General features: G+C 52.5%; 2 protein-coding genes across 2 annotated transcripts; one reads left to right on the forward strand and one right to left on the reverse strand.

The window, feature by feature from the left end:
* Positions 1–670: 670 nt before the first annotated feature.
* Adam33 (ADAM metallopeptidase domain 33) lies at positions 671–12,844 on the forward strand. Its single transcript, XM_055605139.1, has 19 exons — positions 671–776; positions 2,955–3,034; positions 5,368–5,444; positions 7,170–7,245; positions 7,414–7,490; positions 7,575–7,764; positions 7,933–7,998; positions 8,082–8,153; positions 8,265–8,431; positions 8,509–8,593; positions 8,670–8,812; positions 9,206–9,383; positions 9,494–9,583; positions 9,753–9,948; positions 10,076–10,184; positions 10,264–10,462; positions 10,700–10,808; positions 10,887–11,031; positions 12,389–12,844. Exons 1-19 carry the CDS (start codon positions 671–673, stop codon positions 12,480–12,482), a joined length of 2,259 nt encoding a protein of 752 aa, XP_055461114.1. The 3' UTR covers positions 12,483–12,844.
* Positions 12,845–16,699: 3,855 nt separating this feature from the next.
* Positions 16,700–17,797, reverse strand: LOC129675112 (protein XRP2-like). The gene has a single exon (XM_055605146.1). The coding sequence runs from the start codon at positions 17,795–17,797 to the stop codon at positions 16,700–16,702; it is 1,098 nt and encodes a 365-aa protein (XP_055461121.1).
* Positions 17,798–18,518: the final 721 nt, after the last annotated feature.

Below are 18,518 nucleotides of genomic sequence, written 5' to 3' on the forward strand. Positions count from 1 at the left end.
CTCTTGCTATCCAAATCCATACCTAGTATGTGAAGTGACCTTTACAGCACGAAAGGAATGTCCTAAAATTTTGGGGAAAGCTCCCTCACACCTGGGTTGTCTGTGGCACAGTATAATTCTGTCCTGGCCATCGCTGACCATCGCTGTCCCTCCGCCCTGCGCCCACCACTGCATCGCCTTTACCATGAACCACAGACTCCAGCACCTTGGCCCCGAGGTACCACGTGCGCCTCAACAGCAGGGAGACAGCTACATCCGACGGCCATCCGCGGTGGCTACAGGGTAGACAGATCCTGGGAGGAATCTTCGCTCAGGGCAGGTAGAAAGGTGGGTCCAGAGGTCCCTCGGGAGACCAGGACCAGAGATGTGCCCGGAGCAGCGGCCAGGGGTCCCGCAGCCAACGCCTCTGTTCAGCACCGCGAGAGGTTTTCTAAGAAACTTCCTGGCGCTTTCCGCCCTCTCCTCCCTTTACCAGAACGGGTAGAATTGTTGCCAATGAAGCCTGGGAGGGTCTCCCTGGGTCCCGCGGTGCGGGCTCCGGTCCTGCGGGACAGGGTAGGGACAGGCTCCCGCGAGGTGGCGCGAGCCTGAGGGCGGGAGGAGGCGGCCCCCTCCAGCCGGGGTGGAGCCAACAGCGCAGAAGGAGAGGGAGGCAAAGGCACTCCCAGCCATGGGCCTGGGATGCGGGAGACCTGGGGGGTCTCCCATGCTGCTGTTGCTGCTGCTGCTGCTGCTGCTGCCCGCCTGTCTGCTGCGGAGCTCCCGGACGTTTCCAGGTGAGGATGTGGGCCGGGGGGGCCTCTAGGGCAGGTGGAGCGGTGGTGGTCATGGTGGACTACCTGGCCAGCACAGGGCGTGGGAAGGCGATGTGCTCCTGGGTTGGCCCTGGAGCAGACTTGCCCACACTTAGCAGAGAGGCAACACTACCACCCTCAACCCCCTAACCCCGGCCCCTTCAGTGCTGCCAGATCCTAGCTCTGCTCCGAGGCTTCTGCACCTCCAGACTGCTAGGCCAGAGCGTCTTTCTCCTCCAGGAAGAACTGGTGCTCTGGGGTTCCTGGGGGTCCTGGGCTGCCCACAGGTCTAGCTGTTCCATCAGGCTCATCCTCCCCCCTCCTGGGTCTGGACAACATGTATAGTGTTTAGACAGTTGCCTTGTGTGGCAGTTCTTCAAACAGGAGTGTCTGCCTAGCAGAGCCCGGCTGCCACTTTCTCTTCCTACTGTAAGTTCTCCTCACTCCAGTATGGCAGGGCTCTCAGCACCTCTAAGCATGTAGGGTGAGTCTCCAAACTCCATACAGCAAGCACCTGGCCAAAAGGCAGAAAGGCTGTCAGGGAGGAGGTCACAAGGGCTGAGGGGTTGGGCTGTCTGGCAGCCTGGAGACAACCTCATACTGATGGACTCCTGATCTGCGACAGTTCTGAAGGGGTGAATGATAGCTGCACTGCCCTTAGCCAGGGGATAGTTGATGATAGAACTCATGGGAGAGAGAGCCCATGTGTTCCCTAATGCAGACTGGCTTCCTCAGTTTCCACTTTAGTCCATGCAGACTCCTAGCTCCATCCTTGCCTCTGTCCTGAAGGACTGCACAGAGAACACGCACACCTGGATCCTGCATCCTTGGTGCCCTGAGGCCAGCAAGGCTTGCTTCTCCACACCCAGTTAAGCCTTTTCTTGGCCAAGACATCTTTTACCTCCACGAAGGCTTCTCCGTCCTCCTCTCTTTCTCTCTATTTCTCTTCAGCCTCTATTCCAAGGCCACACCCTCATCCCCAATTGCAGGATAGATCATTAACTAAGAGACAGGTATGACTTCAAGGACAGGGTTCCCGGAACTGTTGCTATCCCAGATTTTTAAAATGTGCAACAGTGTTTTGCCTGCACGTCTATCTGTGTACCATGGAGATACGGGCTAGGGGCCGGAGGAGGTGGACAGATTCCCCCAAACTGGAGTTACAGATGGTTGTGGGCTGCCATGAGGGTGCTGAGACCAGAACCCAGGTCCTCTGGAAGAACAGTGAGTGCTCTTAACCACTGAGCCACCTCTCCAGCTCCTATGCCAGATTTTTGATGTCTGAGATCTAGAGAGGTGATAGAGGCATAACAAAGAGTTGGGATGACCCAGGAAGAGCTGAGCCAGCCTCAGAGATAGCTCTCAGCCTGGGCAGGGCTGCTAGAGCTGGTAGTGTCTGGGGTACCTTTGGGTTTTGTTTTTCTGCAAGCTGGGCCTACTGGAGGATGGAGTGCCTGAGGGGTAAGAGGGCTTGCTGCTGCCTCTGGCTGCTGGAGCCTGCTTCCTGCAGAGTAGGTCCCGTGAGCATTGCCGGGACCAGATAGGAGAAGGGAGGTAGGAACATTCCTGAAGAACATTCCAACAGCCTCTGAGTAATGCTTGGCTCTGGTGCTCCTCCTGGATTCCCCTCAGAAACGCCTGGCTTAGGAGCACTGAGGCCCTGAACCCCAGCTCCTCCCTTCACCTTGACAAAAGGAAGGGGGACTCTGGACCAGATCTCACCAAGTCCTGCCACCAGCACCAACTTCCCCCAAAAGCTCTGGGAAAGGCATCTGGTGGCTCTCTTACTCAGATGGCGGAGGAGACAGAGCCTCTAGTTACACGTCTGTCATCCTAAAGGCATCCACTGCCGTCTAAAAATAGTAAAGGCTTCTTCCCAGCTCCTCTGCACTGGGGTCTGGGCTTCTTTCTGTGCCCTCTGACCTCAAGCTAGCTCCCCAAACTCTGGCCGCTCTCAAATTCCCCAATGGGGATGTTTCCCGGTGCCTCGGTTTCTCTTTTGCCACCTCCTGGTTGCTGGTCCATTTAAGGGATACCCCATGAATGCCAAGTCCTGGGAGTGCTGCAGATGGAGCCTGGCTTCCAGGGCCTCTCCTTCCCTACTGTCTTCCTGCTCCTACCTGCTCCGACGAGTCTAACACTATTCTGTCTTCAACCCAGGAAATGCTCCTGGAGAGCCAGTTACTCCCCACTGGATCCTAGATGGAGAACACTGGCTCAAGGTCACCCTGGAGGAGCCGGTCAGTATCCATTACCTTGTTCTTATCAGAGGCCCTTTTGTCCTCTCCAAAAAGGCAGTGACAGTTTTTCTGGGGTTCTCAGAACCAAGTCACTGTGCCCTTAAGCCACTCCCTGTCAGGGTGGGTGGGACAGGGAGACAGTTAGATGGCGTGAGGCTACACACATGGAAGTCATTTGGGGCTTCCTCCTTCCCACCGCCTTCTAGTCCTGGCCCTACCCTCTCCTCCACTGGGGAACACCCAGGCTATCCCCACTCAGCTAGGCAGAGATGAGTTCAGACTTTGGGGCCTGAAGTCTTTCAGGAGCTTCTCTCTCTCTCTCTCTCTCTCTCTCTCTCTGTGTGTGTGTGTGTGTGTGTGTGTTCTGTTCTTTTCTGTCTTGTTTCGATTGAGATAGGGGCTCATCATGTAGCCTTGGTGGGCTTCAAGTTGTGAGCCATCATGCGAGCTTCAGGAGCTTTTAAAAGGACATTAGCATATTCTTCATTGGCCAAGTTTATGGGGAACATGTGACTCTGTGTTCATACTGCTGTCTTGTAACCTCATCTCTCATGGTTGGAATCCATCTGTGGCAAGAAAGCAGTGGTCCATTCTCCTTGAATCCCCAGATGCAAACCCACTCCATTTTGCTTCTCCAGGACACTGGCCAGCCCCTTCTTAACTCATCACACGCTCCCAGAATAGCCTCGACCCAGCTGTGTGTGCCATTACAGCTATGCTGCAAACAGAGAGGCCAGTACTGGTATGCCTGTCTTACAGAAAGGCAAACTGAGCCCCACAGAGCCTGTAAAATTGCTCATGCTTGCATAGCTCATTGGTCCTAAAAGCCTCAGACCTCCTAAGACTTAAAGGACGTCAGACTATTGGCCACCTTCCCCTTCTTCCCTACAGCTACCGAAGCTTAGATGGAGTCTGACTCTGTATTTCCAGGCAAGCAAGGACAGCCCCACTGTCCAAACCTGAGAGTTTGGCCACAATGTCTATGGGTTGCCAGAAACCCAAACCTTCCAACTCAGGGCCTCAGACTTCTAGGTTCTTTCTCGACTAGCCACATGAGGATGACTTGTGGAACACACATGGGTTCCCCTGACTGTGGCCTCTCTCCTTGCCTGGCTTGGCCGTGATTGGGTGGAGAATCCCAGAGGACTCTGCTCTGCTTTGGAAGCCTGTGAGGACAGGGCAGGAGGAGCTTCGGCAGGGTGTGTGGTTCACAAACAGGATCATACTGCATGGGAAAGGGGCACAGAGGAGGGGGATGGACACTGGGGCAGAAGTGAAGGCTGCAAGGGCCACAGAGGGACAGGGCCACTGTGTTTCTCTTAGCACAAACATTTTCCCACAAAGCAAGGGGCATTCCAACCATCTAAGCTCATGTTTGGGCCCTCGTGGGGCCCATGGCAGGGGAAGTGAGGGCCATCCACTCTACACCTGCTGGGAAAGGGCCTCTCTGTAAGACTCTTGGCCAGGGTCCCAGCCCAGTGCATTTTGGGATAAAAGGGGAAAGCCAAAAAGGGTAGGGCGAACTTTTTTTTTTTTTTTTTAAAGCAGCCTCTCCTGGAATCCTTTGGGCTAGTTCCAGTTCTGGCTTTCAGCCAGGCTGAGTGGACAGCAGGAGAGAGGAAAACTCGGTGAGAGAGGAGAGGTGGCTAGAGGGTCAAGGCCAGCCCTTCTGAGACCTAGCTGAGGGAGTCGGCACTTCTGGGGGATGCCTAAATTGGAGTTAGTGTTTGGTTTGTGAGCTCAGCCTGGAGGCCACATGGAATTTCAGAGGACTGGAAAGTTTGCCAGAGTTGGAGGTGGAGGGAAAAAAGTCTGGGTTCTATCAGGAATAAGGGGAAGGCAGCAAGATGAAACAAGACGGAACGAGGGGTTGTGGGCACAGCTTGATTTGGCACTTGTGTAGCACATGCAAGGCCCTGGGTTTGATCTGCAGCATCAAGAACAAACCAGCAAGCAAGCTAACAAGCATACAAACAAACACAAACAAGACCCCGGGCAGCGCACGACACCAAAACCATAGCCCACCCGGTGATCCCATGACACCGTTAGTTCCCACTGCCTTCTGCCTTTCATGCTATTTCTAGCAACAAGAGAGGGCAGGTCAAGGGAAAGGCTCAGGAGCCCCTGGTAGGCTGTTTATGCGTCTTTAAGGGGCCATCGTCAGAACCTGGGAACACACGAGTGAGTTACAGCTCCCACACCTACTGACACCCAGCAACACAGGAGCCGGGAGTTTCCAAGTGCCTTCTCACTAGCCAGCTCTACATCTTACCCCTTCCCTGGAGGCAGGTGGCTTGGGGGCCTGGTGTGTCACCACATTCCTTCTTGGTCAGATCTTGAAGCCTGATGTGGTGCTGGTGGCCTTAGAGGCTGAAGGCCGGGATGTCCTGCTTGAATTGGAGAAGAACCAGTGAGTATTAATCAGTCTGGAGTTTGGCTGAAGCCCAGAACAGACCCTCTCTAGAGGGGAGCAGTGCATTGTAGGGGAGGCTGGGCGGGAAGAGGCATCACTGCCGGGGAGAGTGGCTGCCGTGCTTGAGGCGTAGTAGACAGGCACACGCTTTCCATCTCAGGTCTTGAGCAGCCTGGTGGCTCTGCTGGAGAGCACCACCTGGCGGACACTTCCTGATGCTTTCACTCAGCGTGGAGCCCTAGACAGGCTGCCCCAGAGGAGAGGGCAAAGGCGCTGGAGCTACGAAGGATGATGCTTGGTCTGGTGTGCTTGGGGTGTCTCCATCTGCATAGAAGAGAGCCAGGAGGGAAGGAGTCCCAGTAGGGCCAGATCACAGAAAGCGTCTTAGTGCTAAGTATCTTGGACCTGAAGAGCCAAAGATTTTATGATGGTGAATGAGAAACAGGATGTATCTCAGGATGGTGTGCTGAGGGCAGTGGTGAACAGATGGAAACGTGGGTCTATAGACTCCATTACCAATGGTATCACTCATTCCACGTCTTTCTTGCTGGAGATAGTATTCTATACATTTTATTCTTCCCAATGGAGTAAGACAGACATGGGAACAAAAAGTAAATACCATGCCAATCCACGTTCCCGAGAGTGCCAAATTCCTACCTACCAAAGCGTCTTGTATGTTTGTGTACACATTGAACATTTGCATGTATGAGCACAGCCAGCAAAGAGGCAAAGTTGGAGTGGGGGTGAGAATGGCTGGAAGTACAACAGCCCGAGTTTTTGCTGGGTAATCTGGAGGGCAAGGTGATGCTGGAATCAGGATTTTTTTTTTTAAGGAAGAACAAGTGAAGTCAGACATGGTGGCGCAGGCCTGTAACTCCTGCTTCTCAGGAGGCTGGGCAGGAGGAGCATGGGGTCAAGTTAGGGCCTACTTTGGTTATAGAGTTCAAGACCAGCCTAGGCAAGTTAGCAAGACCCTGTCTCAAAATACAAAGGAGAGGAGGGAGGAGGTGGGAGGAAGGAGGTGGGAGGAAGGAGGTGGAGGAGAAGTAGGAGAGGAAGAAGAAGGAGGAGGAAGAGAAGAAGGAGAAGCTATTGATTTATAGTTGCTATATCCTTGATGGGGGCAGGGAAAGAGCCTGAAGATGGAGTCACTACTGAGTACTGACTGAGTAGGTAGAATCTAACTCCAGATAAAGGGATATTTGCCCAGGTGGGCTAAACAGAAGCAGGTGCAGGCAGGTGGGACTTTTTCTTCTCGGGAAGTAAGGAGTAAGCACCACTGAGGGTCAGATGGAGGCATGGGATCTAACAGTCTGAGGAGAAGAACTGAAGGGCTGCTGCTCAGCAGCAGCTCAGCACAGGCCCGAGTGCCCCGGGCCCACACGGCATCTCTGTGTCAGTATCTCTTGACTCCTCCTCTCCATCTGCCTGTTGCAGGCCCCACAGCACCAAGAGTCCCCTGCCTGTTCCTCCCAGGAGCTCCCCATATCTCCATTGTCATGTCTGAGCCTCCCCGGGGCTCAATCCAGACATCTGTCCTCTTTAAGCTTGAGGTTTCTCAAGGAGGCACAGTGCACACACAGCTTTTCCTGTCCTTTCTCTCAGACACACTGCCTGCCTCTTTCAAAACTGCTCAGCTAGCACTCAGTGAGGATTGCCTGAAGACAAGCCACAGGAGGCAGGTCTAAATTCAGTAACTCCTGAAACACCCCTTCCCACCAGACTCCTGGCCCCAGGATACACAGAAACTCACTATGGCCCAGATGGGCAGCCTGTGGCGCTGTTCCCCAACCACATGGTAAGACGCTTTCATGGGCTCAGAGGACAGCCTGAGGGGTGCACCCTAAATGCCTACCCTATTCCATTTTGGAATTCCTAAGGATAGCCAGCCTTCAGGCCTCTCTTCCTCCTTGTCTCTCCAACTTGAGGCTTACTAAGACTTGGGTTTGAGTTCCTTCTTCTCTAGGATCATTGCCATTATCATGGGCGTGTGAGGGGCTTTCTGGATTCCTGGGTCGCCCTCAGCATCTGCTCAGGGATGAGGTAAGGAGTTAGGGGGGAAGCCTGAGCCTGCTGCAGGGGTGAGGGCTGGTTCTCGACACACCCCTGCACTCCTCTGCACTCTAGGGGCCTGATTGTGGTCAGTAGCAATGTCAGTTACTATCTGTACCCCTGGGCTTCCGGGGACATCGAGGACTTCGCAACCCACAAGATCTTCAGGATGGAGCAGTTGTTCCCCTGGAGAGGGGCTCAAAGAGACAAGGACTTCAAATACAAAGCAGGAATGGCCAGTCTTCCTCATGTCTCCCAGAGCCGGGTAAGGAGCATAGAATGAGGAGACAGGAGTGCAGGCCCTGGACGGGGTCTTCAGCCAAAGCTGAAGAACTAAGCTCAAGCAAAAGCTGTTTAGCTGTTTGTTCTGGGATTGGTGGCCAGTGGCCAGGACTAGTGAAGCAGCCTGCCCCTCACCATTTGCCCCTCACAGGTGAGGAGAGAGGCCCGCAAGAGCCCCAGGTACCTGGAACTGTACATGGTGGCTGACCACACTCTGGTGAGGAGAGACCTAACAGGTCTGACCCGGCTGGGCTTCAGCCTGCTCAGCTGCGTACGACCCAGGGATTTCTGCCTTCCTAGTTCCTGGTCCAGCACCAGAACTTGAACCACACGAGACAGCGCCTCCTGGAAGTTGCCAATTGCGTGGACCAGGTTGGGTGGTTAGGGTGCTGAGGGGTGGGAGTGAGGCAATTGAAAAGCTCTGCCCCCCTCCCCCCCCCCAGTGTGTGCCTGGTTCCTGGCCTCAGCCAGTCTCTTCCGTAGATTCTGAGGACCCTGGATATCCAGGTGGTGTTGACGGGCCTGGAAGTGTGGACCGAGCAGGATCACAGTCCTATCACGCAGGACGCAAACGCAACGCTCTGGGCTTTCCTACAGTGGCGTCGTGGGCTGTGGGCTAGGAGACCCCACGACTCCACACAACTGCTCACGTGGGTGCCTTTTTGACACACACGGGTTGCAGGTGGCCCCAGCTCCGCCCACTCACGCCCTGCTCCACCATCCCTAGGGGGCGCACCTTCCAGGGCACCATGGTGGGCCTGGCGCCAGTGGAGGGTATGTGCCATGCCGAGAGCTCCGGAGGTGTGAGCACGGTAAGCTCCGCTGGGGACGGGGGAGGTGAGGGGCTCGGGCAGAGTTTGCGGTCCTCAGTGAAGCCTCACTCCCCAGGACCACTCGGAACTCCCCATCGGCACAGCAGCCACCATGGCCCACGAGATAGGCCACAGCCTGGGCCTCCACCATGACTCTGAAGGATGCTGCACAGAAGCAGACGCAGAACAAGGGGGCTGCGTCATGGAGGCAGCCACAGGGTATGCACAGAAGGTCGGTGACACCGGACCTGCGTTTGTCGGCTGCGTTTCTGTGGTCACCCGTCAGTTCCCTCTTGTAAATGGAGGGTGGTAACAGCTTGTTTTTGCGGCTTCTGTGGGAGAAATGCTAATAAGGTGGCTTCTCGGAATGACTAGGGCTCTCCACTCCTGATCACTGGTTCTCCTTGGGGCCTGGGCTGCCCGATCGCCGTCACCGCCTCTTGTGCGTGATTCCTGGGAGTATCTTCCTGCTTCCCTCTTTAGACCACTCACTTAGCTTAGGAGGTCACCGCACCTCTTGGCTGCTGTGTGGCTAACCCCGGGGCCGGAGTGCAGTAGCGGCCAGGGATCGGGGGTGGCTCGTGCGCCACCGACGACTGTCTTGCCCGGCAGGTACCCGTTCCCGCGCGTCTTCAGCGCCTGCAGCCGCCGCCAGCTGCGCGCCTTCTTCCGCAAAGGAGGCGGGGCGTGCCTTTCCGCTAGCCCGGCCCCGGGGTTCCTGGTCCTGCCCGCTCGCTGCGGAGACGGCTTCGTGGAAGCAGGAGAAGGGTGCGACTGCGGTTCCGGCCAGGTTAGGATCGTCTCCGTCCCCGGGGACCGGTGCTGACCCGTGCTCCCAGCCTCCCCCAGGTCTAGCTTGCTGCCCTGTCACGTATCCTGTTCTCTCCTTTCTGACTTCAGGAGTGTCCAGACCCCTGCTGCTTTGCCCACAACTGCTCCCTGCGTGCGGGGGCCCAATGCGCCCACGGCGATTGCTGTGCGCAGTGCCTGGTGAGGGCTCCGGAAACTGTCGATCATAGCTGGGCTGGTACCTTCCTGGTCCCCTTACTGAGTGTGAGCTTGACCCTGTGTGTGAGCTCACTTGGCGCTCCCTAGGGCTTTCTGCAAAGATCCCTGACTCTCCACTGTCTCTCCCCTCCCCAACGGGTCACTGGTGCAGCTGAAGTCGGCAGGCACGCCCTGTCGTCCGGCTGTGAGCGCCTGCGACCTCCCTGAGTTCTGCACCGGCACCTCCCCGCACTGCCCCGCAGACGTTCACCTCCTGGACGGCTCACCCTGCGCCGAGGGCCGGGGCTATTGCCTGGATGGCTGGTGTCCCACGCTGGAGCAACAGTGCCAGCAGCTCTGGGGGCCCGGTGAGGCTTCAGGCTCGCTCTGGGGCCCCAACCGCTCCTGGGACCTGGGGTTTTCTCCTGGGGGCAAACTCCGTGGGTGGAACCGAGGCCAACCTGGCCCTCATCTTCATCCCGCATTCTTCCCCAGGGTCCCAGCCTGCCCCTGAGCCATGTTTCCAGGAGGTGAACTCCGTGGGGGATTCTCAGGGGAACTGCGGCCAGGATAGCAAGGGCAGCTTCCTGCCTTGTGCCCAGAGGTGAGAGTCGGCAGCCACAGAAGAGGGCAGGGCAGGTGGAGCGCTCAAAGATGCTGACCACCTTCCACTTCCACCCCAGGGACGCTCAGTGTGGGAAGCTGCTGTGCCAGGGAGGGGAGCCAAAGCCACTTGTGCCACACGTGGTGACCGTGAATTCCACAGTTCTCCTAGAGGGCCACGAAGTGGCTTGCCGGGGAGCCTCTGTGCTCCCTGGTGCTTATCTGGACCAGCTTGACTTGGGTCTGGTGGCGCCAGGCACCCGCTGTGGACCTAGCATGGTGAGCCTCACTCACCCAACCCCTCCCGTCATACCTCCTCCATACCAAAGAGTCCTCCTCACTGCCCAGTGGGCACAATGCCCATAGGTGTGCCAGGACAGGCACTGCCGGAATGCTACCTCCCAGGAGCTGGAGCGTTGCTTGACTGCCTGCCATAACCATGGGGTACGTAACCTAAGGGGTCAGGGTGACCTTGGAGGTCCTTGATCCCGAGTGACTTTTCTGTCCTCTTCTTAGGTTTGCAATAGCAATCACAACTGCCACTGCGCTGCAGGCTGGGCTCCCCCCTTCTGCGACAAGCCAGGCCTGGGTGGTAGCATGGACAGCGGCCCTGCACAGCCTGCAAGTACGCCAGCGGGGTGAGGCAGGCGGCCACCACCTCGGGAGTAGCCTGCTTGGGACTCAGCACCCCTGTACTCCACAGACCGAGTCGCCTTCCCACTGGCCATGCTCCTCAGCTTCCTGCTGCCTCTGCTCCCTGGGGCTGGCCTAGCCTGGTGCTACTACCAGCTTCCGAGACTGCGGCAGCCGATGGAATGGTGCTGCCGGAGGGGCCCCATATGTAATAGGTAGGCTCAGCGCCAGCCTCTGGGGGCTCGAGTCCCTCTCCCTGAGCCTGCCCCTGCGGGGGTTGCCTTTGCCCTAATCACTCTGTTAGACCCTTCTAGTTCCTCACACCTTTACACTCCATACCACTAGCCGGCTATGGCCCTGACTTCTCTTGTGCAGGACTAAGCGCCTCTGTCCTCTGCAGATCATGATGCCGCAAACCCAATTCTCTGGTGGGCAGAAATGCCATGAGATAACAAGCATGGCCTACTTAGAGCTGCCTCTTCACGGGACCCCTGGGCAAGTCCGGCACATTATGGCCACGTCTGAATTTGGAAGTGTTCCAGGCCAGTTGAGGGAAAGGGCAGGGCTTGGGCTAGAGATGTGAACGGAAGGCATCTCAGGCAGGGAACGGCACCAACAGGCCCCAGGAGCCAGGGAGAAGGCAGAGTAACGAGGCGGCGTGGCAGCTGGGAGGGCACTGCAGAGGCATGACAGTGCGCACCGTCATCAGGATGGGGTCTCCAAGGGCAGTGGGGAATATTCGGATGAAGCATCAGATGGCAAGGCCTTGTGAGAAAGGCACAGGCAGCCAAAGTTGGCTCGGAGTCTTTGGCAGAGCACCTAGCTGAAAGGGCGCTTGAAGGCACAGCTCCTACCCCACAGCCTACACCTCTGCATTTCAGCTCTAGATGGGACCTGAGTGGTGCCCTCATCTAGAGTGAGTGGGAGCCAGAGTGGCATCACTTTGGGAGGAACACTAGGGCTGGAGAGAGAGGATGTCCACAGCCCTGGAGGGCCCGAGTCTCAAGTGGAGTGTGGACACCTCGAGGATGGAACAGGAGTGCGGAACCTGAAGCCCGAGCGTGAAAAATCAGCCAGGAGACTGGGGCTGTGCGCCATGCTGTGGGGAAGCAGGCCTGCTTGCCTGGCGCACGGTCACCTTCCAAACTTCTCACCTCTTACCTCGCAGGCCCATCAGTAGCCCCTGCAGGGACCAGCCCTTGGGCAGTGTTCACCCCGTAGAGTCTGGCTCCATCGGCACTGGAGAGCCCTCACCCCTGCGTGAGCGTGGCACTTGGGACACAGAGAGGGCCGTGCAGGGTGGGTCCTTGCCATCTGCCTCCCTCCAGCTGCCCCTTTACTTCACTTAACACTCAACCACCTTCAATCCTGCTCAGCCCCAGGGACGCCAACAGTGCTTGTGCTCTTGCACTGTTTTCAGACCCCGAGAATTCTGTGCTTACCTAAGTAAGAACTGCCCTACCAAGCTCGTACCACACAGACCTGCTCCATCCTTATGGTAGGTGAAGGACGCTGATGCCCTCCCGCTGCCCGGTCACCAACCTCTTTCTCCTCTTGTTGCCTACTACTCAGATTATGGGCTTGTATCAATAAGGAAATGAGACATCACCCCACCCTCACCCCCGGGGAAGCTGTTGCTATGGAGACCAGGATGCTGGAAGCCTAGTGTCGAGGAAGGGAGAAGCTGTAGTTCCTTCCTGGATCCTCACTGAGGGAGGACAAGAAGGCCCTGCCCCTGACTTATGACTTGCAGCCTCAGGCCTCAGTTCTTAAGAACTCTCTTTGCCACTTCATTCTTAAGCAGTCAAGTCCAGACACCAAGATTCTGTCTCTGGAGAAGGGGAGTCTCCTGAGGCAAGGAGAAAAAGACAAGTGCCCGCTGCCTGCCACTTCAGGATCTTCTGATGGGCTGGACGCTCGGCTTTTCCCTACTAACCCCGGGGACCCCAGAGCTGTATTCCCCACCTTTCCTGAGAGCCGTACTATCCACAATGTCAGAATGTATCTAATAACAAACCTACAAACTTATCAGTTGGCTGCACTTTGCTGCAAGAGCTTGAGGGGGTTTCTAAAGGGACACTGAGATGATGACTAAGAAATTTTAAAAAAGGTTAGTTACAACAGCTGGGTGTAGAGGTGCACACCTCTGATCTCAGCACTCCAGAGGCAGAGGCAGGCAGACTTCTGAGTTCGAGGCCAGCCTGGTCTATAAATTGAACCGAGGTCCAGGACAGCCAGGGCTACACAGAGATATCCTGTTTTGAAAAAAACAAAAGCCAAACAAACAAAACAAAACGAGTAACAGCATGTACAGAGAGGAAACAAGAGCTTAGGAGGGTTCAGGCCCAGCACCAATGACAGGATGGGGCAGTCTCACAGCCCACGGGGCAGAAGTGCGGTTTGAAGATGGGGAGGTTTCACAGCATAAACCTGAAGAGGCGTAGGACAGGCAGGGGGTACCCCTTGACGCAAACTCACTCTGGTGAGGGATCCTCCCCCCAGGATGGGTGTCTATTAGCCAGGGATTCACAGTCAGGGTCTCAGGAAGTGTGTGCCAACATCCTGAGGAAGAAAAGGCTGCTGTAGAGCTCACTGCCTGAGCATACGGATTTGAACACTGCATTTGAGCGCGGGGCTCTCTCCCTAGTGTAGGGGACTTCTCTTTGCCTTCGTAGCAGCTGTGACAGAGGCTGCTGCAAATGCACAGCATATGGCCTGATTAGCCCCAGCCCAAAAGCTAACGTCAGGTCATCTTGATTTCTGGCCAGTGGCAAATACTGACTCTTCCATTACAATGTTAACTACTAATATTAACTGATAATGTGTATATAATACATGTCACACACACTACCTATGTATGTATGTATGTACATATGTAGGTTACAAAACGGTTAAAGACTTTGAAGCATGGGGGAAATGGCAAGATGGCTCAGCTGTTAAGAGTACATGTTACTCTTCCAGAGGACCAGGATTCAACTCGTAGCAAACTTATCAGGTGGCTCACAATCACTTGCAACTCCAGCTCCAGGAGATCTGAGAAATCTGGGCTACACACACACACACACACACACACACACACACACACACGATTAAAAGTAAGATAAATGTAAAACAGCACAGTTGAAGCATGAGCTGAAATTGACAAAGTGCCTGTCTAGCATTCACAAAGGCCTGGGTTTAGTCTCTAACAGGCTACAGTGTCCAAGCAAAGCAGGTGTGAGCTGCAAGACAAAGCTGCACTTATCGACAGGGCGCACACCGGACAGCAAGCAAGCGCAGGCGCACTGGACTTCTGCTTTATTCTGTTCTGTTTGAGACAGGCTTTCACAGTGTAAGAGCCTTAGCTCTCCTGAACCTCACTGTGTAGACCAGACTGGCCTTGAACTCACGGAGACCCGCTTGCCTCTGCCTCCCTGGTGCTGGGATCAAAGGTGTGTGATGGAGGAGGTGACTGTTCTTTTCAGCATTGTCTGACTTCGCAGACTTAAAAAAAAATTTTTAACATTTATTGCACATCTTATAAACACTAGATAAATTTACATCTAAAAGCTACACATGAATATACAGACACAAAAGAAAGACAGCAGTGCGATTAATGCAAGAGGGGCAAACTAAGAGGTTTAAACAAATGTGACAATCAAATCACTTTATTGCTATTAACTTTCATGAAGTTAAGTTATTCAGAAATCAAATGTACTTAGTATATCATGAATACTGTCAAAGTTTAGAATCACAGAAGCAACCAACATAGAGCTACTTATTTTGAAGATCTTTCCAATATTCAATAGGCAACTGATAGTTATTAATGTCAGTAACATCCAATGTCAGTAAAAGTTCTTATCTAACTGGATAGAAAATTTCAAGCTAAATTTGGTGGGGAAAATCTTAAATTAATGCCTCCTTTACATTATATTCCCGAGCTTTTGCACAATGCCATAGATGAAATTAAAAAAAAACCTCAGTGTATAGCTTTGTATTAACATTGCATTTTAGTTCTGAAAAACAAAAACAAAAAACAAGTATTGGGATTATTTTAAATGTGAATGACGTTTAGTAATAAAGATAGAAAAGAATGCATTTAATTCAGCTTAGCTAAATGCCTCTCACCACTATTTGCAAAGATCATAAATTATGATGGGAAATTCTATTATACCTGCCAGCAGCTTTTATTTGCACCTTATAAGACCATATTGGCTTTGCAGAACTCGGTGCTCTTATAAAGGAAATGTTGGAAAGCTGGCAGTCAGCACAAGGTGAGGTACAGTATAGGTGCTCACTATTATTAATTTAAAATTAAAAGTATTGTTTCTACACATTAAGAGTTCAACACGGTAGTTACAAGTTGGCCAGAAAACAACCCAAACCACTTTCAACATGCAAATGCACTGTTAGTAACAGCCATGACAGGAAATTTTACAAGTGGCCACTTTCAATCTCAGCTTTATAAAAATAAAGTTTCAGATCCCTTTAAACGGGCCTGTGAAAGCTGCTCCTGTAGCTGGCAAATGTGAGAAGATCAGCCTGTCCACACCTTCAGAACCGATTAGTTGCCGTGACAACACACCCTAACGCAGCGGCACCTGAAAACTGAACCTGTGCGCCTTTAGCCTGGACCCATCAACCTGCACATCTGAACAACTCCCACGCCTCCTGGAAAACTAGATCAAATGGACTTGAGAAATAATGATTTCAAGTATCCAAAACTTTTTATCATTCTTGAACCCTAGTTGACCTGAGTTTGAAAAAATATGTATGGAGATTTTAAACAACCTATCTAACTCATCATACCTAAGTGTTCTTTACCGAAAAGTCACCAGTTTTGCGCTACGTTTCTTGATAGTCACAAGAGCTGTCAGACAGGAATCACCTCCGTCAAATCTGCTGCTGACTGGTGATCTATAGTTTTATGTTGCATACACTTTGTCTTACTAGAAAACAGAAGAATCATCTGGTAGCTGTTGTACTTACAAAATGGCCATACTACTTCAGAAGCAGTCCTCAAGCCAGCATCAATTAGAGGTATCTGCAGAGCTGGTTATCCGGTACCTTAGTTTTTCCTTCTTTTGAAATAGAGTCTAATTATATTGCCACGGCTGGCCTTGAACTCCTGAACTCAAGTGATTCTTCTACTTCAGCATCCCAAGTAGCCTGGACCTACAGATGGCACCACCACGCTCGGCTTTCAAATACCCATTTCTCTAAAAAATTCAATTTACAAAATAGTATGTAAACTCCATGCACAAAAATCTCATGAATCATATAATGCAAGAAGGAAATGATCATTTAACTGGATATGTATTTTTTAAAAAAAGTGCAAAGGTTTATTTAATTATCACCTAGTAACAAATTCCTCTAAATTAAAAGGAAAGAAAAAGGAACAAAATATACTCTTTAATGAATATCAAAGAGCACTAAGGAAAGTTAGAAAGTTAAATTATCAGAGATTTGAAAGAAGTTTTTGTTTTGATTTTCAAGATAAGGTTTTTTTGTGTGGCCCTGGTTGCCCTAGACTTGCTTTGTAGACCAGGCTGGCCTCAAACTCACAAAGATCTGCCTGCCTCTGCCTTCCCGAGTGCTGGGATTAAAGGCATGCACCACCATACCTGGCTTTGAAAGAACTTTTAACTAGTATTAAAATCATGAACTGGTATCCATTTCTATTTTCTAATAAGAGTATTATATGAATAGAAGTAAAACTGCAAGCTTATTGTAGAAGGTTAAATGGTTTATAAGATGATTAAAACTACTTAATAAAAATGAACTATTTCAGATCCTTAAGTAAATGATATGGTATTCAAAGAGTTGTTTAAAAATAGCCTTTAACGATTTTAGCTTTAGTAAAAATTACTAATTGCTAAATGACAAACATACGTAAGTATATTCTCACACTCTTTCTCTAAAGGTTGGGAAGGGCTCAACACCACGATCTGCTTCATACCCCATCTGTATCTCCGCAAAGTTATAGAAGCTGTCAACATCTCCAGAAGCTGTCTCCTTCTTTTCCGACACAAACATCTTTGTCTCGGTGAACATCTCATTTACGATAAGGTGACATCCTTCTACAGCACCATCTCCGTTAAATTCCAAGGCAATCACGGGCCCTTTGTTCAGAAGAAGCTCACAGTCAGATGCCTTTTCCCTGAAAACCCTTTGCGCATCTTCAGCTTTCATTGATACTTCCTTTGTCTGCACTAGGAAAAAGCCTCTAGCAACCATCTCGTCAATTAGTTTCCTCGCATTTGCAGTCGCGTGATCATCAGCAAACAACACGACGAGACACGACTCGTCACTGTTCTTCTGTCTCTGGCCCCGGGATATGGGGACAGTGCTTCTACTGGCTTCTGTGGAGACTCGCACAGCTTTGAATTCTTCAGTAGCTGGGACAGGAACGTAGTCTTGAACCATGGCGTTTTCCGGAAGGAAGCTCCAGTTGAGCTCTCCTGACACAGGCGTGAAATCATAAACGTGACTCCATATGTTATTGAAGATGCTAAGCCCTGCGTCTTTGAACTGGGCTGCTAACTCAGGGTAGTACCACTGAAAACAGCCAAACTTGATGTTTGTAGAAGACTCAATAATGGGCTGAGTGGCACAGCACAGAAAGACTTCCAGCTTTCTACAGTCCCTCACTCGAAACTGCTGGCAGGCCAGCGTGCACTTACAATCTCTACAATTTCGGAAGAACACGCTGCCTTTCACTGGTCCCAAAAAAACTACGCAGTTAGTGCAGTCGTCAATGGAAACAGTAGCCGAGTGATCCAAAATATAGATATTACAGTTCTCACAGTCCTGGATGACAAATTGTTGTCCTTCCACTTTTCCAGGTAAGCGACCTACTGTTTCACCCTTCAGCCCGCTGAACGTGTAATCCTTCGGGTCAACCTTCTCCCGCTGGTCCCAGCTGTAGAGCTTGGGCTGTTCCTCTTCTCCCTCGGCCAGAGACTCCTCACTCTCCCGCTTCTTAGAGAAGCAGCAGCCCATGGCGCCGGCCTAAGGTTAACGGACCCCACTTGCTTGGATGCCTCTCAGAGGGTGGCGAGGACCCAGGGCTACTCCAGCAGCTCCACCGACACCGTCCAGGAGAGCAGCCCGGCACGCACACTCACGCACCGTCACGCACCGTCATGCACCCGCACGCACCCTCACGCATCCGCACGCATCTGCACGCACCCGCACGCATCCCAACTCCCGCCACGCCTTCTTTTTACCACCCCTTCTGACTTCAGTCTTTAGAGGTTAACTACTTTAAAAAGCTCAGTGCAAAAGAAATGAAAGAAAGGAAGAGAGAGAGGAAAAAGAGGGAAAGAGAGAGAGAGAGAGAGAGAAAGGAAGGAAGGAAGGAAGGAAGGAAGGAAGGAAGGAAGGAAGGAAGGAAGGAAAGAGAGAGAGAGAGGGGAAGGAAGGAAGGAAGGAAGGGGAACTGCTGTGTGGCAACTTCTAGGCTGGTTGAGAGAGAATAGCCAGAGGCATTTAGGGGAGTCCAAAGAGGCCTTTGGGGAATAGAGAGAGTAGCAAAAAGGTGGGGGAAAGTCTTGACAGGAAGAAGCTGACGCTGGAACATCCTGGACGTTTAGGGTAGGGTAGGAGTTGTACAGGCCAGAAGAGGCTGGTGGCTTTACTGTGCATTATGGGAACCATAGTAAAGGCTGAAGGAGCCTGGAGTTTAGCATGGGGCTTTGCGTATGTGCTAGTAGAGGAACAG

This window comes from Psammomys obesus, unplaced genomic scaffold (assembly GCF_907164565.1).
Source record: "Psammomys obesus unplaced genomic scaffold, mPsaObe1.curated_primary_1811, whole genome shotgun sequence".
NCBI lineage: Eukaryota > Metazoa > Chordata > Mammalia > Rodentia > Muridae > Psammomys > Psammomys obesus.